Genomic DNA, 25,675 nt, shown 5'->3' with positions numbered 1-25,675 from the left:
TCAAAGCAGGAGATCAATAAAAAGGAACACGGGTGTAGCTGGAGACCAGGCGTGCCCAGGAGTCATGGCAACAGGAAAATGTTGCTGGACAGCACCCGCCATGTCCCCAGCAACCCGACTAACTAGGCACACGCCCCCTGCATGAGAGTGTGCGCCCAGAGCCGGCGGCCAGGAGAGGTCACAAACATGCGGCCTCCCCTGCGCCGCAGCCCGGGTACTAGGACCAGTGGAGTGCGGGCATGGGACCCCATAGAGCCGCCGGACCTGAGACATTTCTGTAGATGAATCCCTCCCAAAGGGAGGTTTCTGTTCCACCAGCACCTGCCAGTAAGGGGACACGTTATGGCGTGAAGGTGTACAAGCTGTGCGAGGATACATCATGGAACATACATAAATTGAGTCCCCAGAATAATTGGCGGAATAATATATGCAGGCCGGGATCAGACGACCGTATTCTGGCTCTGTGTTTGCACCTATAATACGGACGTGCGTCCCAGTCTGACTAAATCTCCTTATCCGAACTCCAAGCTTCATGGCATCACTGTGATGCATGGAGTTCATGTCAGGAGACCTTCGGTCCGGCCGCGACACGAGTCCATTATACAGACCCAGAACTAAAATACGCTTGTGTTTTCGGCCCATAATGAGTAATTAAGCACTATCCCCATGTAGTCATATCCTCTGGTATTCTTTGCATTCTTGCCCTTCAGTTTCCCTTAATTCCGTCTATTAGTTGGTTAGTCTCCGGGTTTACAGCAGATTATTGGTTACCCGACACTGAAGATTGATGTGACTTTTTGTGCTCTTTGCAGTGATGTCAGAGCGTCAGGAGAGCGCCCTGATAGAGCTCTTGGTGTGCACCATTCGTCAGGCTGCAGAAGCTCATCCACCGGTGGGAAGGGGCACCGGAAAGCGGGTAAGTACCTGGCAAGTCCTCGAACTGCTCTAAACCAGGTGTTTGTGTGATGCCCATTCTCCAGCTGCTGTGATTGGTCGGAAACCTTTTTTTTTCAGGTTTTAACTGCCAAGGAAAGAAAAACGCAAATAGATGACAAGAATAAGCTGACGGAGCATTTCATTGTTGCACTTCCAATGCTACTATCGAAGGTACCAGCGCTTGTCTTGTTTCTTTTTGGTTTAAATAAAATATATAATATACGCCTGACACCATGAAACCTGTTTTACGGAGGCAACCCCCCTTTACAATAGAAGTCAGACCCACTACAAGGTGATTGTGGGTCCTATTTCAGAGTCTGTCAGCTGTAGCCACCTAGATACTTGCCTGTGACGGCTGCTACAGGGAAAGTATAGAATTAAAGTCAGCGGTTCAGATGAATACTTGCACATCTAGTCATCTATGGCTGGGTCTTCCAGAGCAAGATCTAGTCTGTCTCATTAGCAGGGGACCCCCGTGTGATGTCTATATGCCCTAGTAGGACAGATGGAAAAATAGTTATCTTAGTGAGGCAGTGTTCATGCACAAGTTGTTTTTTTTTTTATTCCTTTTTAAGCAGTTGTTCAGTAGCTCTTAGTTTTAAAATCTTTCTTAATTTAAAAAGAACTTTCCTCAGGCATTTACGTTTCTGACATTTTCTAGGCACTTGCATGCTAATGTTAAAAAGGTTGTCCAGTTGTAAACTATTAATGGCCTATCCTTAAAACAGATCATCAATAGTAGATAGGTGGTGGTTTGGCACCCAGGACCTTTGCTGATCAGCTATTTGCCAGGCTGATGCTCTCATTCCCTCAGCTGCTTTCTGCAGGAAGCAGGCAGCTTTGTTCTCACTGCAGTGGCCAAGCCTGGTATTACAGGCTAAGTTCCCATTGAAGTGAATGAGAACTTTACCTATAGTACCAAACCTGGCCACTGCAGTGGGAATGAAACGGTGTGCTTCCTGCAGAAATCGGCTTAAAGCATGAGTGGCGGACCTCCACTGATCAACTCTTTATGGTCTGTCCTGAGGATTAGGCAATCAGTAGTTTAAAACTAGACAATCTATTTAAATGTGCAAAATAGTTGTCCCTACATCTGTAACCTTTCATATTCTTTGTTTCCTGTAGTATTCTGCCGATGCAGAGAAAGTGGCAAATCTTTTACAAATCCCTCAGTATTTTGATCTAGAGCTCTACAGTACTGGGCGGATGGAAAAGGTATGTCAGGATGGAAAAGGTATCGTCTTCATAGATGTGAACTTAGTACTTTTTTGTGTATTTGCTTGGCAATAGTTTTCCGGACCATCAAGAAAACCTCAAAGTAGGCCCAAATCATCAATCTACTTGGGCTCAAACAGTAATAAATGCCTGCATTTTCTATGTCAGGTTGGGTTGTTCACTCAGTTTACTTTCATGGAATTAGTTATCTATTCTAATATATTAAAGGGGTTTTCTGGGGTATGAAAAATAATTCTAGGGGCTTAAAATCATGTAAAATTAAGACCAAAAGGAATTCTCAACTATTGTGGCGGCTCCATATCCAGTGCTGCAGCCCTGGTGGCCGTCTCACGGAGCCCAGAAGTGGCGGCTGGTTATGTGCCTTTCATTGTGCATTGTTCAGCCACTCACAGCCTTCAGGGCCCATGGAAGAGCCGCTGCTGAAGTCGGTGACTGGCTGAGTGGTTACATGGACAATGAACGGCACATGACCACCCGCTGCTGCTTCCAGGAATAAATGGGTATTTGTAAAAAAAAAATTTTCCTTTTTGTTTTAAATTATTTTAAGCCCCTAGAAATTTTTTTTCCAATGTCCTGAAAAACACTTTTCATAGTTGTCATGTACAGTCTTTATCTTGGATGTACTCCGGATGTTTCTTCAAGTGTATAAGTATTTTTTTTCCGTCTGTAGCATCTGGACAGTTTACTAAAGCAAATCAAGTTTGTGGTGGAGAAGCATACGGAGTCAGACGTGTTAGAAGCGTGTAGTAAAACGTACAGCATCCTATGCAGTGAGGAGTACACCATCCAGAACAGAGTCGATATCGCTCACAGTCAGCTGATCGACGAGCTGGTTGATCGCTTCTCGCACTCCGTGGAGGATTTGTTGCAAGAGGTAAGTGTCCAGCTGCTCAGGTCCACTTCCAGTAACTAAAGTTGATCATGACTGTGTTAACTCTTGGGCCTCATTCACACAGGGATTGTTCAGGCATGGCTCTGACCGGCCAATCCTTGCATTTTTAAGCAGATTTGCTTGTAAATTTTGGCCCCGTCGCTGAGGGACATGCACATGCTGCAGCCCGAAGCGGAGACGGTGCCAAGAATTGACTTGTCAGTTCTTTTCTTCCTCAACATGGATTTGCGCTGTATGAACATTGCAAGTTTTTTTCTGAAATAATGTGGATTTTGCTGCAGATTCCACGCCCAAATCTTTTAGAATCCACATCATTTTAGCATTATTGAATGCTATGAAAATCTGCCGTGAATTTTTCTGCATGCAGATTCTGAAACTTGCCCCGTTGATGGACTAAATCTGCTTGTGGATTTCCAAGGCGCAACCACGGCTACTAATTAAACCCTCTTTCTAGGTCGGAAAAACCCAACTTAGATCTTGACCGTGCACATGACTGTGTGAATGAGGCTTTAATGTAATTTCTATTAGACTGCTTTCATATTGAGCTTTTGGATCCCTGCTGATTCTTATTATTCTATGCAGGAAATTGCGTAGGGATGAAGCGTTAGGAGGTCAGTATGTGAAATGGGGCGACTTTGGTCTCCATTTCAGTTACTATCCTGGTCACTCTTTTAAGCTGGATAGTAAAATTGCCGTCGTCCTGTGCTTTTATATCCAGCTTGAGATGTGACACGGAGAACCTCCTTGCAACCCTTGTCAATATTGACCCCTGCGGTTCCTGTTCCCATACATTTTTCTGCACAGACTGATAGGGATTAGAGATGAGCGAGCGTACTCGGAAAAGCACTACTCGCTCGAGTAATTTGCTTTATCCGAGTATCGCTGTGCTCGTCCCTGAAGATTCGGGTGCCGGCACGGAGCGGGGAGCTGCAGGGGAGAGCGGGGAGGAACGGAGGGGAGATCTTTCTCTCCCTCTCTCCCGCCCGCTCTCCCCCGCTCCCCGCTGCGACTCCCCTGTCAGCTGCAGCGGCACCCGAATCTTCAGGGACGAGCACAGCGATACTCGGATAAAGCAAATTACTCGAGCGAGTAGTGCTTTTCCGAGTACGCTCGCTCATCTCTAATAGGGATGTAACCATCACTGGTGTCAGAAAGCTCATTGTGAAAGGTGCCTAAGGAAGCTTTTTTTTATTTATTTTTTTTATTAACTACAAGGGTGTTGGTGAAAACGTACAGCTCTTATTACATAAATCTGTGGACCTGGAAGATAAATGACCTATTAATTATTAAAGGGCCTGAACAGCTTTAAAATATTCTGACACTCAAAAGATCAAGGTGGATAGACTAAGGCCCCCTTTTCACGGCAGTGATTTTGCCAGCGGTTTACCGCCGGCGAATCACGCCGTCTGAAGCTTTGTCATAGCATTGCTATGGAAAGCCCCGGCCCCCCCTGTCTGGCTGCCTGTCATGCTGCGAATTGCCCCGATTCTCTGCGGTCAGCCTATTTATCAGATTAGGCTGACCGGTGGAAATTCGTCGGCAGCACCTGTTCCCGCGGTGGAGCTCCGCCGCGGGATACCGCAACACCCGTGGACAGGGGGCCTAAGACCTGACTGATCACTAGAAGAGACAGAAGTTTATCACCATGCTGTTTCTTCCTTCTGCGCCATTTGGCTATTTTCACAAGTGCTCCTGAAATGCCTTTACAAGTGCAATTGATTTCTCCTCTCGTAGACTTTGGTCTGATATCCTCTTGACATGTCTCAGACACGCATCACAAGATATTTAACCCCAGATCACTAAACATTAGTCTCTCAGATACTCACTGAGCCGTGGTTGTGGGATCATTTCCATACTGTGAATTTGAGAAGGGATATTAAAGCAAGTTTCAAAAATATTTTTCAAGTTGAAAGTGTTGTGGCGAGTACTTCTCAAGCACGGCCAAACAAACGCAGAATTTGCACATTTTGCCCATACCAGAAGCACAGGATGACCATGCTCTCATGCCACGCCTGCAGCATGGCCATTTGTGGTGAACACACTGTTCCAGTTTGCAATGACTGCAAGGAATTAGTTTAATGACCAATGACTAATAAATAAAACCTTGCAGTTTAATTTTGTCAAGTCTGTGAGACTAATATGTAGGGACGGCGTTACTCGAAAATATCTTTAGTGATCTAGGGTTACAGACTATGGGGGGCGTGCCATATTAACAGAAAATTGGATTTCAAAATGCTCCTTGTGAAATGTTGCTGTGTATGGTTCCTTCTCCAGGCTGAAGAAGCAGACGAGGATGATATCTACAATGTCTTGGCCTCATTAAAGCGGTTAACGTGTTTTCACAAGTGAGTCGCTTTTTCTCTCTCTCATACAGTTAATAATATGAAGGATAAGATCTATGAACTTTTTAACTTTCCTGCAGATCAGCAGAATGAAGAGGCTTGACTGCTGCAGTACAGCTTGCCTTGGTAAAGGGGGCATGGTACTTGCTGGTTTTTCCAGCGCCTTCATTCTGCTGATTGGCTGAAGTTGGACCCGTACTAATTGAATAATGATCACCTATGAGAGGGAAGGCCAATTAATACAAGGGGTTGCCCAGGATTAGGAAAACAAATCGCAACGTTGTTTCTTTTTCCCTCCAGAATTGACGTCCTTCTTTTCCATAGGCTACTTTTTTGCTTATTTAATCCTGGACAGCCCTTTTAAGACTTCAAATACTTTACCATATACCATCTTAGCTATTTTTTTGGACATTTATTTTGTGGTGGCAACATTTGTGGAAAAAGTGCAAATCTGAAAAGTTGATTTTCTATATCTGCAGCGCTCATGATTTAACAAAATGGGATTTGTTTGGGAACTGTTACCGGCTGTTGAGGACGGGCATTGAACATGAAGGAATGATTGAGCAGGTAAGCATCTGGCATTACTATAGAGTTTCTGTAGTACATTCTGGCGTTACATGGACATTGTGCAATGTAATCACTACAATTGTCTGCCCAGATTGGAGTCCAGGCTCTTCAGTGTGCGCATTACTCCATTCTATGGCAGCTGGTGAAAATCACAGAAGGCAACCCTTCCAAAGTAAGTTACCTGTAGAACGTACTCCAAGGCGCTCCTTTAACTGCCTGTAGATATGGTATATTCTAATATATTGTATATTCTAATGTAACAGGCGACATTCAGCGCTAGTTTGATGGGTTGTGTTTTGTTTCTTTACAGGAAGATATGTTGATGTTGAGAAAAACTGTAAAGTCCTTCTTGGCTGTTTGTCAGCAGTGTCTCTCCAATGTTAACACCCCGGTGAAAGAACAGGTAAGGGCTTGAATTTAGACCACCATAATCTTTTTGGTAAATTCTTAAATCTAGGCATCCGAATGTGTCTGGCCAAGTAGGCCAAGAACTATGCCATCAGATTGGATCATTGTGAATTGTTGCATTTTCATTGTCTTTGATACAGTGGGTCATTTTCTACCTATGACTAGGGATTTGGGCTTTAATGTGTTAATCGTTGTCTTCCAGGCCTTCATGCTGCTCTGTGACCTCCTCATGATCTACAGTCATCAGTTGACCAGCGGTGGAAGAGACAATCTCTTGCTGCTGGTCTTTAATCCTGACATAGGACTGCAGTCTGAACTGCTCAGTTTTGTCATGGATCACGTGTTCATCGATCAAGATGATGAGAACCAGAGCATGGGTAATGAGGAGCTCTCTTAATTCAGTGCAATAATCGCTCCAATGTCTCGGTATTGAGGCAAAAACCTCTTAGTGTATGAGAACATCCCATCCTGTCTGGTTTGTCTAGACCGACAATCTAAGTGACACTATATACATAGAGTGCAAACAGGCAACCTTTGTAGATGGGACTCTAGAGGGGCGTATGGATGTCATGGAGGGAGTTTGAATAACTCATTTTAAACTTGTAGAGACTGAGTTCTCTCATTTTTTGAATGATGTGTAGAATTTATGAATAACACTGAGGTTTGTTTCATTATGCATTATCTATAGCAGGGGTGTCAAACTCATTTTCACCGAGGGCCGCATCAGGCTTATGGTGATCTTCAAATGGATCCCGCTGCGAGAATTCTCGCAGTGGGACCCGACCCGCGCCCCTGCAGGAACCAGAATGGTACCTGCTCCCGCGGCTCCAGCTCTGTGATGTGCAGGCTGCCGGGACAAGCGCAGAGCGGAGTCAGCGGCCGGGGAGTGACATTTCTCTGCGAGCCCCGCACAGAAATAGCGCATGGCGCGGTTTGTTTTCTGTGCGAGATTTCGTGTGGACAAATCGCAGCCGTCTGCATAGGATTGCGTTTTCTAATGCAATCCTATGGCAGCTTCCACAAAAGGAAATTCTGCAGGAAATCCCGCCGCGGAATTTCCGCCCGTGTGCATGGGCCGCGCGAATACATGGTGAATGAGCAGGAACCTATGTATTCACTGCATATTTGCGCACCATTTCAATGGGCCCACGTGTGTTCATTTTTGCAAACATACAGGCCTAAGCGATTTTCGATAGCACTAATACGCAGCGTATTTGCGCGACCGAAATACAATTACACCCGTGTGAACGAGCCTTAATAGTGACCCTGATAGTGGCCCTAGTAAAAATAATGACCCCCACAGTGGCCCAATTAGTAATATTAACCCCCTCAGTAGTAATACCCCCATAGCAACGTTAACGCCCCCCATCAGTAATAATGAGCTCCCCTCAGTAATAGTAATAAGCCCCCCCTCTCAGCAACAATAAGAAGCCCCCCTCAGCAACAATAAGAAGCCGCCCTCAGTAATAAGCTCCCCCTCAGTAATAAGCTCCCCCTCAGTAACAATAAGCCCCCCCCAGTAACAATAAGCTCCCCCCAGTAATAAGCCCCCTCAGTAACAATAAGCCCTCCCCAGTAATAAGCCCCCTCAGTAACAAGCCCCCTCAGTAACAAGCCCCCTCAGTAACAAGCCCCCTCAGTAACAAGCCCCCTCAGTAACAATAAGCCCCCTCAGTAACAATAAGCCCCCTCAGTAACAATAATAACACCCCCCCAGTAATAAGCCCTTTCAGTAACAATAAGCGCCCCCACCAACCCATATACTTACCTCCTGCCTGCTGTCAGTGCCGCTCCTCCTCTTCTCTCGCTGATTCCTAGTAATAAGCTCCCCTGAGTAATAGTAATAAGCCCCCCCTTAGCAACAAGAAGCCCCCCTCCCAGTAATAAGCCCCCTCAGTAACAATAATAAGCCCCTCCCCCAGTAATAAGCCCCCTCAGTAACAATAATACCCCCCCCCCCCAGTAATAAGCCCTTTCATTAACAATAAGCGCCCCAGCCCATCTACTTACCTCCTCCCTGCTGTCAGCGCCGCTCCTCCTCTTCTCGCGCTGATTCCCGGATGCACACTGACGTCAGTGTGTAGCCCAGAACGCTTCCTCCCTGAGTCCTCTCCTGCGGAACTGAAGAGCAGGGGACCCGGGGAGAAGGATCCTGGCTGCACACTGATGTCAGTGTGCGCTGGGATCAGCGCTGCTGGCGTGATTACCAGCGGGGAGCTGCGGCACCCCAGCTGGTAATCGCTGCAGTGGTCAGCGGCGTCGGCACGCCGCGGGCCACATAACACAGGGCATCGGGCCGTATTCGGCCCGCGGGCCTTGTGTTTGACACGTGATCTATAGCATGAGTGTCCCACATATTTATAAGTGGAGATACCAATTCTTCATTTTATGATTGACTGAGTTACAGCATGAATTGGGGTGTAGTCACACATGACTCATTTGTTGCAGAAAGTTCTGCTACCTTGTCCTTCATCGGAATAGGCCACAGGCAATTGCATGCAAAAGGGGAGCCGATTTTAGTGACAGAACTTTCTGTAGCAAATCTGCCACTTGTGAATTTACTCTTTGATCTTATTGCAAACAAACTCTGATTTCTGTAACTGAAAATGAATTACATTCATATGAAGGAGTTTACTTTGGTTTTCTGCAAGCCAAATTCAGATGGGACAGTCATAAATGTATCTGTAACAAACTGCTACATGTGAATTCACACTTATAGTTCAGAGCTGGATTCACAATTCTGCTGGTTGGTATTGGAAATGGCAAACTTGTTGACACCCTTCCTCGTCAGCCTTGGGAAATACACATGTTACTGTTCACATTGATTTTAGTGGGATTGCTAGGCCATCAGTTGGCTTAAAGGTGTTGTCCAATCACAAACCTTACACTGTTTATAGATCGAATTAGGTAGAAAACCTATATTAGAATGTTTGTTTTTTAGCAGGTGTTGGACCAAAGTAATTTTTAGAGGTAAAAGTCCTTTTGTTCAGATTTTTTTTTTGGTCAGGGTTATCCTAAATGAAAGCATTGATACAGACTTGCGCCATAAATCAGTGTTGCTTTTTCCTGCAGAGGGGGACGAGGAAGATGAAGCCAATAAAATTGAGGCTTTGCACAAGAGAAGAAATCTGCTTGCTGCATTTTGTAAACTTATCATCTATGACATTGTAGATATGCATGCAGCAGCAGACATCTTCAAGCACTACATGAAGGTAAAAATCTTAACTTTTATATAAATATTAATAAAATGTTATCAGCTATTTGTCAGTGGGGGAGGGGTGATATTTTTCTATAAATTTGTACTTAAATAGAGCAGAACATAAGAGCATATAATATTTTAATGATTGCATACTTTGAGGGTTAAAGTTGGAAACGTTTTGTGCATGAAAAATCAATAAATCTTGAATTTTCCTTTTTCATGTATTTAGAATGCTTCAAATTTTCATTTTCATGCATTTAGAATACAAAGTTTCTGGCTGACGGCACTCCCAGAACTAATCATCTGGTCTCCGATGAACATGCACAAGTTCACCGCCCCCTCTCTTACAGAGGCTGTGCAGCATAACCACACCCACTCCATACTACACAGCTATCCTTCCATCCATTACTGTAAAATACATATTCAGAACAGCCTTTGACATTGAAGAGCGGTCCTGCATAGTCTCAGAAATGTGCTATGCAATTAAAGGATGTCTTTGTATGGCACTGTATTACAGAGATAGATGTCATTAGAGAAATTAGAAGTGAATAGTCTTATATACATGTATTTACAGGATTATTACAAATGATCTTCTTGATGGGAAACACACATAATTATTTCATTTTCAAAAAATTGCTAATAAAATCCTCCTGACTGTTCATTTTTATGTGAGTAAATCCAAGAAATCCACAACGCGCTTTACCGCCCAAGAATGAATAAAGAGCTAGGGGTGCGCGGGTGGCAGGGAAATTGGATTGGAAAGGGTTAAGAACTATTTAAGATTTGCTTAATACTCCTTTTCTTTTCTGCAGTATTACAACGATTATGGTGACATCATTAAAGAAACACTAAGTAAAACGAGGCAAATAGACAAGATCCAATGTGCCAAGACCTTGATCCTTAGTTTGCAGCAGGTAAGAACTAGGTTTTCATCGATTTCTGGGGATTTTAGAACCTGTTGTCTCATATTTGACACAATCATATTCTTCAAAAGTAGAATCTTCCTGGATACAAGTTATGTGTAGACTTAAATCCAATCACACTATTTCTAGCTATTCAACGAGCTGGTCCAGGAACAAGGCCCCAATCTGGACAGGACGTCCGCACATGTCAGCGGTATTAAAGAGTTGGCTCGCAGGTTTGCACTCACATTTGGTCTGGATCAGATAAAGACGAGGGAAGCTGTGGCGACGTTACACAAGTAAGTGACTTACAGTATGTAGCAATTCTGTAGATGGTAGTGAAGCAGATTCATGTAATGTAATGGCGTGGTGGTGACAAGCAGAGGCCAATTTAATGCAGTAATAATAAACGCTACTCAAACATTAAGAGATACATAATCTCACACCAGGAGGGCGCATATACTTTAATGTTTCATCATAAGCGATAGTAACTAGACATTCACAAAGATGCAGCATCTTGTGCAACCCCTCAGTTTACACAGCACCTCATTTTACTGACCTCAGAAGGATGGAAGGCTGAGTCAACCTTGAGGCAGCTACCTGAACCACCCGGGGATTGAACCCACAACCTTCAGGTCGTGAGCGAGAGCTTAGGACTGCATTCCTGCATATCAGTAGACTGATATATAATCTGTTTCTAAATTATTATATTATGCCTTCCATATAATTATATTCGTGAGATGTTGGTGTATTATCAGAGCTGTCATTAATATCGTTCTGCACTTTGTTTTTTGTTTTTTTTAGAAAGTAGTATTCTTCATGTACACAATAGTTCTTTTAAAATGAATTTCCAATTATATTTTTAGTGAAACGTTTTGATCTTTCTAATTTCCTAAATGCAGAGATGGTATAGAATTTGCCTTTAAATACCAAAATCCCAAGGGCCCAGAGTACCCACCACTAAACTTGGCCTTCCTGGAGGTATTGAGTGAATTTTCTTCAAAGTTGTTACGGCAGGACAAGAAGACAGTGTAAGTATGAAATCTGTGTTTTCGCTGAATTGTAGTGATTTTTGAGTGGGAATATCAGTAATAAGTTTCATATAGAGACTGTACATCATTAATTTTCTTCTTTAAAGGGGGTTGTCCTGTTGTAACCTATTGAAAGCCTATCCTCAGGATAGGTCATCAATACTAGATTGGCAGGGGTCTGACACCAAGAACCTCGTCTGTTCAACTGTTTGCCAGGCTGGTGTACTGAGCTGGTTTTTGCAGGAAACGGGTAGCTCTGTTCACACTTTAGTGGACAAGCTTGGTATTGCAAACCAGGTTCCCATTGAAATGAATGACAACCTAACTTATAATTCCAAGCTTGGCCACTGCAGTGGGGAGAGGGAAAACCTGCTTCCTGCAAAAATTGGGTCAGTGCACTGACCTCGAAAACGGCTCCTTGATAGGGGCTCCTTGCAACAGACCCCTGCAGATAAACTATTGCTGAATTATCGTAAGGATAGACTATCAGTACATTACAACTGGACAACTCCTTTAATGTGTAAGCATGTATAGGGGTATTGATCCCATTAGGCATCTACAGTTCTCAATGCAAAGGGTGCAAGTTTTCAGAACAGATAGAGAAAATAGGCTAAGTGATGTACCCAAAGGAAACCAGAATCTTCTGCTGTGCGGGGCATCACTAGTACAGGCTTCTGCTGTGCGGGGCATCACTAGTACAGGCTTCTGCTGTGCGGGGCATCACTAGTACAGGCTTCTGTTGTGCGGGGCATCACTAGTACAGGCTTCTGTTGTGCGGGGCATCACTAGTACAGGCTTCTGTTGTGCGGGGCATCACTAGTACAGGCTTCTGTTGTGCGGGGCATCACTAGTACAGGCTTCTGCTGTGCGGGGCATCACTAGTACAGGCTTCTGCTGTGCGGGGCATCACTAGTACAGGCTTCTGCTGTGCGGGGCATCACTAGTACAGGCTTCTGCTGTGCGGGGCATCACTAGTACAGGCTTCTGCTGTGCGGGGCATCACTAGTACAGGCTTCTGCTGTGCGGGGCATCACTAGTACAGGCTTCTGCTGTGCGGGGCATCACTAGTACAGGCTTCTGCTGTGCGGGGCATCACTAGTACAGGCTTCTGCTGTGCGGGGCATCACTAGTACAGGCTTCTGCTGTGCGGGGCATCACTAGTACAGGCTTCTGCTGTGCGGGGCATCACTAGTACAGGCTTCTGCTGTGCGGGGCATCACTAGTACAGGCTTCTGCTGTGCGGGGCATGAATGTCTGCAGAACCCTTCTGAGGCAGTATGCCGTCAGAAGAAGTGGGGTAGGCTGCGCTCGGCCCCAGTGTGTGTTTGTTTTTTCCAACAAGTTGTTCGGGCTTTTACCTGTTTTTGTGATGGGTGATGAATGCTAACAACCTGCAGCTGTGAAATATTGTCTTTTGGGCAAAACAGCAGATTCAGTGGTTATGCTACAAAGAGCCGATAAGGAAGCTGGCGTGAGTAAGACAAGTTTACAAAAGGTTCTTTTGTTTCCAACAAGGTGAAATGTCAATTAATGATCAACCTTTTTCCAGACATCCTGTGGCAAACAGGTGACTGGTTCTTCCATCGTGACAACACGTCTGCCCACACACCGCTGAGTGTTATGCTGTTTTTCCTCCACAATTTAAAAACCTTGCCTCATCCTGATCTCGCTCCTTGCAACTTTTTTTTTTTTTTTTTTAAATAATCCTTGGATTAAGAGATCTCAAAGGAAAACGTTTTTCTGATGTAGGAGAGGTGAAGCAAAAAAAATGGCACAAGGACTAAAAAACATCAACAAGTGTTTAAAAAGTGCCTTAAGCACTGGGAAAAAAATGTTTGGACAAATGTATTACTTTAAATGGAGAGAACTCTGAAGGAGACTGAGGTTTTAACATGTACAAATAGAATATTTTTATTAGTGAATTCCTGTTTCTATGTATGTATGTATGTATGTATGTATGTATGTGAGTATCTTCCAGACGAGGGCTAAATGCCGATGCTGCCCCTTTCCCTATTCAGGTTGTTGTTTAAAAGAGAGGTTGTCCGGCAGTCCTCTTGAAATGACTGGAGGCTTACTGCACATTTCACCACTGCTCCATTCATTTGTGAACCTCACAGATCCCATTTCTTGTGATCAGTGGGGCAGTACTGTCCAACAACCCTTTTCGCACAGGAGCCCTTGCAGCGGCCACCTCAATGGTGATGTAGTAGTACATGGTGACCATTCAGACGAGCAGAGAACTTAAATCTAACACAGAGGCGCTCTGTAGCTCAATTCCTTCTAAAGCTCATTTCTTGTCCATTTCTTTTCCATGCTCAGACATTCATATCTGGAGAAATTCCTGTCCGATCAAATGATGGAGAGAAGAGAAGATGTTTGGCTGCCGCTTATCTCCTACAGAAACTCTCTGGTAACAGGAGGGGATGAGGACCGCTTGTCTGTGAATAGTGGCGGCAGTAACAGCAAAGGCTCCTCCGTGAGAAGTAAGAAAGGCCGGCCTCCCATGCACAAGAAGAGAGGAGTGGAAGGTAAGACACAAGAAGGTTTTGTGAACTGACTTTTGGCAACTAAAACACTGATTTGGTTGTTTTAAACTTCACTATATGTGAAACTAGGTGATATACCCTGTGTTGCACAGCGATTTTATGAATAGCAGTCTTGGAATATACAAAGGGGCCACAAAAATGAGCCTAGCATCAAAAGAAAATCTGTGTTGCCCATAGCAACCAATCACAGTGCAGCTTTCATTGTATCTCAGCAGTTTAAGAAACAGCAACCAATCACAGCTTTAATTGAAATGAAAGCTGGTTGCTATTGGCAACAAAAATTATAGGGAAAGTCGGTGAGTTTCCGATTTTTTAATTTTACCAGTATTTGTCACCCGGTGCGGAGGAACGCTCATGCAAAATTTTATTTAAACCGGACCAGCAGTGTGGATTTGTATACGACACAAACAGATTTTGTGTTTCATATATAAGCTAGTGAAGAACATCACTGTGCCTCGCTTGTTACCCGCTGTAAGCCGTCAGATCTTTCCGAGGTTCTGTTCCATGCAGGTACATGGAGAAAACTAAATGCTAATCTTGCCTTATTCCCTAGTCACATTGTGTCGTCTTAATAGTCTTCGTGGATCGTGTCTTATGACTCGCAGTTGGGAAGTCATTAGGGAGGAAACTGTTCCAGTGTCTCCTCTCATTTCTGAGTCTTAAAGTACACCTTAGTTTTCAACATGTTTTCGAATATATAATTGGCTCCCTTTACCCTCTCATTTGCTTTTGTTTGCACCCTCTTTCATCTTTCTAAGTTTTGATTTTCAAGTGGACATTCCCATTTTTGTGCTGTTTGCTATCCACTTTCTGGCAGGAGCATGTGACAAGCCTACCATTCCGCCAAGTAGTTCACTGTCCTGAACTTCGTTTCTCTCACTTCCCATTCTGCATTGCTTTGTCCCGGGTCCAATTGGCAAAGAGGCAATAATTGAATGCCCACCCCTCTGCTGTCCCAGGACGATTGTATGAGTCAGGTATTCAGAGCCATTTTGGCCAAATGGTTAGTAACCACGATATAATGTGCACTCACAAATGCTGGAACGTCAGGAGAGGCAGAGATTGTGCAGACACTGTATTTGTAGATCTGTCAGCCTGTGAGTGAAGGGAAGCAGCCTGTAAAGATGGCTCCTTCCTCACCGCTAACAGAACGTCCCAGTAACTAGAGAAGCTCAATACCCAACAACGGGCAGTGCATTGCAGAGGAGCTGGAAGGGAGACTCCTAGTGGCAGCCACCTAAAACACAATTAGCAGTGGTGAAACACAAGTATGAAAATATATTACGAGCTTGAGGAGACCGACACAGGCTGTTATATGAGCATAAGTTGCCTTAAAAGTTAGTGCCCCCTTAAGTTACAGAAGTGTTTGATTTTAACTTATGACAATATTCTTCCTTCACAGAAGAGAGCATCGACAGCTCCTGGGTAACCAGGAACGACACCCTTCAAACACCAGGAGCACTTACCACACCTCAGCTTACATCCACTGTACTGCGAGAAAACCCCAGACCGATGCCAGAACAAATGCCTGAGCAGGAGTCTGAACATGGCTCAGAACCAGACTTCTTACACAAGTAGGTCTCCGGTGTAATGTTCTGCTTCCTCCGTTATAATTGTGCTACTTTAGGACAGTTTTGTTCAAAATACCTGCATGTAATTTGTAGTTGTTGCCAGATGCGCCTTCATGGTACAACCTACCGAGCTCCAGGGATTAGCAGCTACCTGTCAATGCTTATTAGATGTCTGGAGATCTGTAGTGACACGTAGTGTATTGTAACGTGCTCTGTGTGTTCTCTGGTCTAGTCCCCAGATGCAGATGTCTTGGTTGGGTCAACAGAAGCTAGAAGACTTGAATAGAAAAGACAGAACATCCATGAGCTACATGAAAGTGCGGAGCGGTGTGAGACACGGAGTGTAAGTATATAGTGTGTGGCTCTGCACACACAGTTTCTAGTTCATTGCTAATATTGTTATCCCGTGCTAAAACAGTGGGGGGGGGGGGGGGGTTATCTGCGGTATGGATTATGTAATTAATAAATGACTAATTAGAAAATGGTTGGCAGATACTATTTACTGATATTGGAATCTTTTTCAGGCGAGGTCTAATGGAGGATGATGCAGAGCCCATATTTGAGGATGTAATGATGTCCTCAAGGGGACAATTGGAAGACATGAATGAGGAGTTTGAGGACACAATGGTTATTGATCTGGTAAGTTGCAGTTCCATGTGTGAACAACGGTGTGAAAACCACCATGGTAGAAGATGCTTGTGATAAACATGCCAGACGTGTGGTATTACCCATGGCACATGTTGTGATGGCCTAAATATGTATGTAAGCATCACCTAGGGGGGCAATTGTTTTGCAGATGCAGCCATACAGATTTAGGCAATATTTGGCCGTTAGTCATTCAAACTGGCCATACATTTTCAATGGTACTGGTTAGTGGACAGCTGCCAGTACATCATGTGGTCCGCTATACTGAGCTCCAGCATTTTGCTGCCCGGAGAAGCACGGCGTTCGAGTTCAGTGTAGCTGCCACGTGATCAACCGGTGGCTGAGATCGCAGCGTTTTATTCAGCAAACCGCAGGGTAAGAAATTGGCCAGCGCTACTCATCACTGGTTACAGGCACAACCGCTAAGAATCCAGAGTCCGCAGCACATCCCCATTTTATACAGGTTGCTACGCTCACTGGACCTATTTTTTTTGGGGGGGGGGGGGGGGGGCTGCATTTGCTTGTTTGTCATCGCTGCCCTGTTTACATGGGGCAATGGTCAGGGAATCGGCGTTCTAAGGGATGCTCGCTCATGACTATTGGTCCTTGTGAAAGGGTTGTGGAATCGTATTCCCATTTCGGCACAACTTGGCTGACGTGAGAAACTCTCAGTTGGGTATCTTGACCACCTTGCCGGGTGGTAAGGAAAAAGCTGCGTGCTGCAGCCTTAAAGGACCATAGTATTGTGCAAAACCTCCCGCAGCTTGCAGAAGTAAAATAACAGAAGGCATACTCACCCTTCCCCCATTCACCTGCTGGCTCCCCACTACCTGCTGAACCTCACTTCCGAGAGGGGAGTGATGACGACCCTACAACGGGTCACATAAGTGCTGCAGCTATTCAGTGACTGAAGGGAGACTGTGATTGGCTACAGCAGTCACATGGCCTTTTTGTCGGGAACATCGTCGTCTGCTTCCTGCACCCCGTAATGAAAACCAGTGGGAAATGACGAGAATGCAGCGGCAGGGGGACCGGGACAAGGATGTATTCTGGTATTTTACTACTGAGCGAGATTTTGCACAATACAGGATCCCTGGATAAACCTTTTAAGCGGTTTCTGTAGCTTCCATTGAAGTGGATGAGTGTTACTGAAATGGCTTCACACAGTGTGCTACGCTGCTTCTGTAACACGGGAGTTGCGCAAATGTAGCTTGCTGTGCGGCTATTCACTTCATTGGGAGTTACAGAAATGGTGCGAGGCTGCCAAGCTCAGCTATTTCCGTAACACCCAGCCGTGGCTTTCCTCCTCTCTACAATGCATGATACTAGAGACCTGCACCATCTTGTAGCTGACGTGGATCTCTGCCACATGGAAGTGCCACCAAATGGAAAAACGTATGGAGGCTTGTGCCTCTTAATAAATTGGTTGCTTCTAGCTGGTCGAACAGTTTACCCAGACTGACGTGAAATGCTGTCTTAACACCTACAGGTTGTAAGTTGATGTCCTGGCTAGGGGGACGTATCCCAACATAACATCAACTTACCTCCTGTGGATGACGTAGGCTCAGAAGTGAGCCTGTGCCGTCTTGCAGTGGGAGCCAGCGGTGACCGATAGCCGGCCTCTTACTGCAACAGCGGAGATCGATAAGATCAGTGATCACCGCTGTTAACCCCCTACATGCCACAATCACTGAACATCACGGCATTTAAAGGGTTCACAGAGGGCTGATGGGCAACCAGACACTATTCACTTGTATTCGGGTCTGCCATGGCCTATGATCGCTATTGTAAGTGATAAGGCATTTCAGTACAGAAGTCATGCAATGCATTATCATAGCGATCAAAGCTATGATGGTTCAAGTCCCCCACGGAGACATAAAAAAGTGACAAAAAATAAAATTAGTATAGTTAAAAAATAAAGCCATTTTTTGCGAACTTTCCCTTTCTGTATATTAAACATTTTTAAAATCCCACATATTTGGTATCGTGTTACCCACAACAACCTGAAAAGAAAAACTGAGGCAAAATGCTTACTTTATTCATTCTGTCTCGCAATAAAAGTGATCAAAAAAGCCATATATACCCCCAAAATAATACCAGTAAACTACAGCTCATCATCACACAAAAAAATACAAACTCTGACAGAGCTTCGGTCTGTGTTAGAAATAAATAAAAACTTTGTGTAAAAGTGAAAAGAATATGTATTTTTTTCAGCATTGTTTTCACAAAAAAATGGCAGAACTGATGTTTCTTTCTTGCTGTTCTCTTGTTTTACAATACATTGTGTGTACCCAGAAGTGGTACCAGTAAAAACTACAGTTTGCCATGGGAATAGCCAGCCCTCATGCGGCTGTGTTAACTTTCATTTTATTTCTCAGTCATCTCTTTTGCAAAGTGGAGATGAAAATCCACAGAAAATCGCTGCGTCATTTGGCCCTAATAGGCCACGTCCTTACAGGGTTGTCCAGGGTTGAAAAACATGGCTGCTGTCTTCCAATCACAGCACCACCCTTGTCTGTGGGTTGCGTTTTGTATTGCAGCGCAGCTCCCATTCACTTCAATAGAACTGAGCTGCAATATCACACACAACCATATAGACAAGGGTGGCGCTGTGTTTGCAGGAAAGCAGGCCTGTTTTTCTAACTCTGGGCAACGCCTCTAAGTAACGGGGTCCCAGTCATTTGTAGAGCCCCTGGTTAGAGACAACCGCTGTAACGGAGCACGGGGTTTGTGCTTTTACAGCTTCCAGACACTGGCTGAAATTTTTTATGACTCTTTTTTCTTTTTCTAGCCACCTTCTCGAAACAGACGGGAAAGAGCAGAACTCCGACCAGACTTCTTCGACTCCGCAGCCATTATTGAAGATGATTCAGTACGTATTCGTGCCCTTCCTGCTAAAATACACCTGTTGCATTGTAAGGACTGGTTATGTTCTATGTAGTGAGGTGCAGGCAGGTTCTAGTTTGGTGTCTAAGCATGCAGCAGTATATTGTAAATGGTGTCAAGCCATTATTGAAATAACTGGGCTGGTCACTGCAGACCCCATCTTAAAAAAAATTAATTGTGAATCGGTACTCCCCATTCTGACTTCCATTAAAATCAATAGGAGTCAAAAGTCGATTCCCTAATTTGACCTTTAAAATGTCCCTTGAACAACAGTGGCAGGAGTGGCAGGGTTGCCAACCTCCTGGTCATTTTTTTTTTTTTTCTGGACAAATGTACAAAAAAAGCACTGTCCGCCCTAACTTTTTACTGACATATGTCCCACCCCTTTTTTAAAGACCATGCCCCAAGTCACTCCTTCATATAACACCCTTAGATCATGAAGATCCCAAAATTAAAAAGATTGAGCAGTTGAAAAAAGTATCTGACAGCAGCATATGGGGAAAAACCCAGTTCTCACCTTTTGCATCCCCTGTTGCTCCCGCACAAATACTTTATTTGCGTAATACCGCACATCACCGCTGCGCCCATGGGGAAGAAAGACATTGATGCTGGACTGATGGGGGATTTAACAGTGAAGTATTCTTTTTATATTCCTGGAGAATCCTCTTTAATTCAGACCCCAATAGATTGTGTGATTGGGAAGCTGGTGCATAAGGCCGTATTCACATATCTGTGTGCGGTGTGGGACCCGTTCTTGTGCCAGACTTCCACTTCCAGAAACCTCCACCATTCACTGGGAACAGAGAGACGTTAAAGCTGTCATTTCTGCAAGGTGGCTCCAGTAGGAGGAGAGCGGATGGACAAGGCGGTGCAGATGGAATGCAGCCAACACAGAGACTTCCAAGGGGGAGGCGCCTGAAATCCTGTAGCTTTCCTGTTCAGTATGGGCACTCTCTGGGTATCTTCAGTCTGAGCAGCCCGCCAACTTTTACAGGGAAAGAGGTTATAAGCCGAATGTAGCATCCGCCTCCCCTCTTTCCCTTCCCTGTAGAGATGAGCTGCTTGAGTTGAACATGCAAAGTGCAAATTACAAGGAGGGGAGAATCACAGACACCTTTTTATTTCTGTGGGATGCTACAGATGGCAGAAAAAAAAACATCCCATTTTTGTGGCATGTCCAAAATATATGGGCAGTGGTGGCCCAGTGGCTAGTACTCCTTCCTTGCAGTGATGGGGTCCCAGGTTCAAAACCCCCATCAAGGTCTGATTCACATCTAGAATTCCGTTAAGCCAACACACCTTTCTACTCAAAGCAGGGAACCAATATTTGGAAATCTTTACTATAAATCCAGCAAAAATATGCGCAAGTCTATCTCAACGTGCTTTCAAGCGTGGGTTTTTTTACATAGGAAAAATAAAAATCTCATTGTCCCAGCATGAAAATTGCATCGGAGTGTGCCGCTATTTTTTTTTTACATTGCTCTCATACTGCAATTCCTCTATGTCCTATTTTTGGGGGCGATATTGCCCATTTCCTTCTATCTAGCAGCGTCACTATGGGAGAAAAAACACCCATGTAAATAGACCCATACAGGTACATCACAGAGGAAGACAGAGGGTTCAAATCCTGAAATGATTAAAAAAGTATTAATGTAGATCTCCAGTGACTTTTTGTAGCTTTAAGTTTTGGAGATGAAGCAATAATGGTAGAGCGCAAAGTATATTGGTGTAATTCCTCTTTCTTCTATTCCAGGGATTCGGGATGCCAATGTTCTGAGGTTCAGCACATACCTGGAACTCTTGTTTAAAGGCCTGTATACTGTGAGCTTCTGTAAGAAAACTAGAAAAAAAACAAAAAAAAAAAAACTTTTTTAACAGTTTTTGTTTAAACCAAATGCTTGTGGTATTGATGGATTCTGTACAACCTGAGAAGGTTCCCGGTGTCTGGAAAGAACACTACACACAGCCCCTCGCTGGAATCCGTGCTACAGCGGATGCCGAATGCTGACAACGGTTTGCATTCGGTCATACAGAGAAATAATTGAACACATAGCCTGTTTTATGGACAGATGGTTTTATCAATTCATTTTCCTGCTGTACAAGTCAACATTTAACCTATTTTTTCCCCCCTTTATATGTTTGTTTCTACTTTATTGGCTGTCAAGTGGCCTAGAGGACCGCCGTCTCTACCCCCCCCCCCGTATAGAAATGTACATAAATTTACAAAATGCACTGGAAGAGGAAATGATAGAGGGGGCGCAGAGGGGGCCAAATCAAATTGTAACCCGGTTCCAGCAGAACAAGGATTTTTCTTACTCAGTGGATGTCAAGACATGTCCGATCATCATTCTTTTCCAGACGTTTTCTATTTTCGTTCCCGGGAGAATGTTCCAAATCTCTTTCAGAAAGGACCTGTCCGTCACATTTCTACCAGTCGATACCAGCAAACCGAGGACAGCAGCAACTCGCCCAGTTCCATCACTCGCGGTTAACACTTTCTTCTCTTGACACTTGTTCCTTATTCTGTCTCCTTTTTTTGTTGTTGTTGGTTTGTCACCTTTTTTTATACTCCTTGTATTGTTCGACACATCATCCATATTTTACAATAAAAGGAACCTTATAACAGTGGGACTGACCTGAGCCTCATATCCATGCAGTAAAATTCAACAGGAATATTTTTGTAAAGAAAAGGTACAAAAAAAAATAATGCAATTTTAAACTTATTTGTCGCCTTTTAACAACCGCTTGGATGGGCATTTTTCGTTTTTCATTGTCCCCCCTCCTCTGGTCAATGTTGCAAGTTATAGCATTTTCAGTGTTATCTGTCCCAAGTTTGGCTCTTTTTAAACGGGAAAGAGGAAAGTATTTTTCCCCCAGCACAATAATTCCCTGTTTAACTGCCCTGTTCTGTATTATTGTAATAAAAGTCAAAATCACATGTCTTAAATAAAGTGATTTTAACAATACTCATTAGAATAGTTTTGTTTCATGCCAGTGACTGATGAGCGATAACACGGTCACCAGGGTATGTTTTCCTGAGTGCAAATCAGCGGTTTTACTTATGATGAATCCAAATAAGGGAACCACGATTGTCTAGCAGGCAAGATAATGAAGTTATAGACATCATAAGAAGGTAGGATATTCAATGTTGTACCATTTTGTTACAATGTATCGACCAATAAAACCATTTAGGGCTTCATTTATCAATACTGTCAGTGAAACGCTCTGTTGCCTGTACCAACCAATCACAGTGAGTCTTAAAATTCTGAAACTGCTGAGGTAAAATGAAAGCTGTGCTGAGATTGGTTGTTTTGGGCAACAAAGACAGTGTTACTGCTAGACAGTTATGATAAATGAGGAACCATGTATTCCCAGTGAAACAATATGGCACCTTGCAGATGCTGAAACAAACCAGACAGCTTTTGCTAGATGTGTAGTGAGGGGTTATCCAGGGAGCGTCCGTCAGGATACACTGGTGTCGGAGTGGAAGCGCTACTTTGACCCCTGTGTAGCAGCTGGCGCTCCTAATTTCAAGCGCAGCTCTCATTGCAGACAAGGGGAGCTGCACTTGTAATCGCCGGCACAGCTTCCATTGACTGCAATGAGAGCTGCCCTTGCAATTTTGAGCACCAGCCGCTACACCGGGTCGGAGCAGTGCTTCTGCTCAGAGACCAGTGTATCCTGGTAGCTGCTTTCTGAATAACCCCCTTTAACATTTGAGAGATCTGAGATGGTGATGTCTGTAATACGGAAGGTCTACAAGCGTTACTTTGGATGTGAAATCGGAGATCGGGACAAGACATTTGTGTTGTGCCACTTGCTATGTGAAATGAATAAACTGTTGGTAAGGTTCAGGTACCTCAGTGTCACTTAGGGTACTTATGATACGGAGGGAACAAAAGGACCATGTGACAGACACTTGCTTCTGTCTAACTAACAGAATATGTAAAGATGATATATTGTGTATCTCAACTTGCTGTCTGCAATGAGGCCGGTACCACATCCCGTGAGCAAAGTGAAGAACTCCAAGCTGATGATGAGACCATGCAGGAAGAGGATGCCTTTCCATCAAGCAGTAAAGGAAATGATCCTACATTTACACTCAGAACCTTTCCCCTCCACACTTCTTTACACAAGTCTCAAGCAGATTTAAAGGATTTTAGTCTGTGATTAAGTAAAAGGTAGGTGGAACTTCCAGGCTCCAGGTGCCAAGAAGGGGCTCTCCTCCAACCTGAGACAAGCGTAACAATTAATAGACACAGAATTAAATCTTGTGTATCTCCTCGCTTATGTTGGGACCCTAATTTTTTGTAACAAAAGTGGTTTGATCACCGCTCTGGGTCGCTCTTCCGATGTCCGGGAGTGGGAGGCTTTTCATAGATGCCTTAGAAGCAGTTTGCTGTTGTAAAGAGAAACTGCTTTCAATATGCTGTGTTCTGCTCGTTGCTTATGCCAGTCTTGCACAGAAGTCCTATGACCTGCTGCAGCATACGCTTCACTCCATTAAATACTCTGCACTTCCAGTATGACAGCAAAGACCTTCAAGTCTCCACCGATCTTCCACTTATGTTCAAACAAGGTTTACAAAGTATTCATTTTTTTTCTAGAAAATGTTGCATTCTGATATCAGAATTCTGTTTTTAATATGCCGTCCATCAATGCTGCAGTGTATTACAGTAATTACTCCCTGACTATAAGTGTTCAGGATAATTCCGTTATGTAGAATACCATTAAAGTACACAGATATTAATTTATAAAGTAAGTGAGTGCATTAGAGGTATAGAAGCTTAGTATCTTCCTGTATAAATGTATATATATATTTTTTTATAATGTGGTATGGGGGAAATTAACCTAAAAAACTGCCTAACGGGGGTGTGGTTTAGCTGATGGCAGAATAGGACACAGGTTTCTTGAGCTCCTGCACACCCCAGCTACTTATCACAGCAGTGGACGCGTATTCAGTCCTACCTAGGGAGATGGCACGTCGGAAGATACCTTCTACCCCAACTGCTACAGTGGAGGAAGATCTCAGTGAAATACTACATTATTTCTGTGCTCAGACCCAACACCATGGCAGGACTCAGGTATCCAAGATGGTGTTGGCTTCCTTTTCTGGTGTGGCACCTGCTGTGCTGTGGAGCTGACTGCTACAAACCCTTCAGCCTCTCCTCAAGGGCGGTGTGAGGACCAGGAGGAAATAGCAGCAGAAACCTGGTTTCCTGTGACTGTTAGCTGGAGTTAGACAATCTCTTCCCATGAACCTGCTTATTTTCCACCACCAAGGTAGTGAATCCCTCCCCCCCCCCTTCTTCGTTCTACTCATCCAGCTATTCGCCACCATCTCTTACAGCAAGGGGCAACTCCATGTGTACCTCAGCCCCAGAGGGTATGGTGGAATGGGAGTAGAAACCCCCTTTAAGGGCCATTCCCACTAAGGTGGCATTAATTGGCTTTCTCACACATCTTGAATCTTCTCAAATAGGCTAGGGTGTTCCTACATATTCAGCATATAGGCCATTACCTAGTAGCAGCTGACCAAATTCAAGATCAGATTTGAGCATATTAATGTCAATCATACTATCTTACAAGAACGTTCACCCCAGATCTCGGATATACGAATACCTCTAGATATTGAAAACCACAACACTAGTCACTTAAAGGTGCTGAGTGAGGAGGTGGAACCTACAAATCTAGAGGATTGGGCACGAAAATGCTTCAGTGAACGTTTGCAACGTCCCGTGCAGATAAACAGGATCCACAGATCATTGGGGCCTATGTTTGTGGACTCTACCCGGCCATGAGATATATGTAGGATCCACTTCTATAAGGAAAAAGAGGCTAATAATGCTCCAGGGTGTTCTTTAAATATTTTCCTATGGCCTCATTACACATCAGTATATGGAACATTTGTGTGTGGAAGTTAAAAGCTGCATCTTTCAATAAGTTATCATTAAAGCACCAATTCAGGCTTTTATGTTAAATATCAAAAATAAACATTTAACTTCATAACTGATCACACATCTGCTTCCATTCAAAAGGAAACATTAAAATGCATCCTAAGGGCTCCTGCACACTTGCAATTGTCAATGGGACTCTGTTAAAAATGCATCGCAAGTTTGTCCTTTGCGATTTTTGTGTGATGTGTTTTTAACATTAGAAAGTCCCATTGACAATCACATGAAAAAAACAACTAAAACGCAAGTGTGCAGGAGCCCTAAGGAGGAAATTTATTTCCCATGGTATGAGATTTAAAGAGGACAGGTCTCGCACGCTTCCCAACTTGTTGCAGACATTGGGGTCTTGGAAGGCACCCAATAAACACACATTCCTGTGATATCGTGGTGGTAGAGACATAATCCAGTCTTGGAAGGTTATTACCACTTGATCAAAAAAAACTGTTTCAGAAATAAATTGCGAGCAGGGTTTTGTGAATATGGAGACAAATGCAGTGGATAGTTGGCTAGAGCACTGTCATCCCAGTCTCATATCGTCATTAATTCTCCCACTACGGGCC

General features: G+C 44.0%; 1 protein-coding gene across 2 annotated transcripts in view; it reads left to right on the top strand.

Moving 5' to 3' along the window:
- STAG1 (STAG1 cohesin complex component) overlaps nt 1-22,127 on the top strand; it is a 134,376-nt gene extending 112,249 nt beyond the window's left edge. For both annotated transcript variants that reach the window (XM_066598060.1, XM_066598049.1), the window contains exons 16-34: nt 813-916; nt 1,015-1,107; nt 2,062-2,151; nt 2,843-3,046; nt 5,339-5,409; nt 5,886-5,973; nt 6,065-6,145; nt 6,284-6,376; nt 6,584-6,758; nt 9,454-9,593; nt 10,393-10,494; nt 10,633-10,781; nt 11,385-11,513; nt 13,833-14,041; nt 15,462-15,633; nt 15,863-15,973; nt 16,155-16,269; nt 19,067-19,147; nt 20,915-22,127. In XM_066598060.1, coding sequence (XP_066454157.1) covers nt 813-916; nt 1,015-1,107; nt 2,062-2,151; nt 2,843-3,046; nt 5,339-5,409; nt 5,886-5,973; nt 6,065-6,145; nt 6,284-6,376; nt 6,584-6,758; nt 9,454-9,593; nt 10,393-10,494; nt 10,633-10,781; nt 11,385-11,513; nt 13,833-14,041; nt 15,462-15,633; nt 15,863-15,973; nt 16,155-16,269; nt 19,067-19,147; nt 20,915-20,938 — 2,231 coding nt within the window. In that variant the 3' untranslated portion in view covers nt 20,939-22,127. The remainder of the gene's footprint in view (nt 1-812; nt 917-1,014; nt 1,108-2,061; nt 2,152-2,842; nt 3,047-5,338; nt 5,410-5,885; nt 5,974-6,064; nt 6,146-6,283; nt 6,377-6,583; nt 6,759-9,453; nt 9,594-10,392; nt 10,495-10,632; nt 10,782-11,384; nt 11,514-13,832; nt 14,042-15,461; nt 15,634-15,862; nt 15,974-16,154; nt 16,270-19,066; nt 19,148-20,914) is intronic.
- Nucleotides 22,128-25,675: the final 3,548 nt, after the last annotated feature.

Source organism: Eleutherodactylus coqui, chromosome 1, assembly GCF_035609145.1.
Source record: "Eleutherodactylus coqui strain aEleCoq1 chromosome 1, aEleCoq1.hap1, whole genome shotgun sequence".
Taxonomy (NCBI): domain Eukaryota; kingdom Metazoa; phylum Chordata; class Amphibia; order Anura; family Eleutherodactylidae; genus Eleutherodactylus; species Eleutherodactylus coqui.
This window is presented reverse-complemented; position numbering and strand designations above follow the sequence as displayed.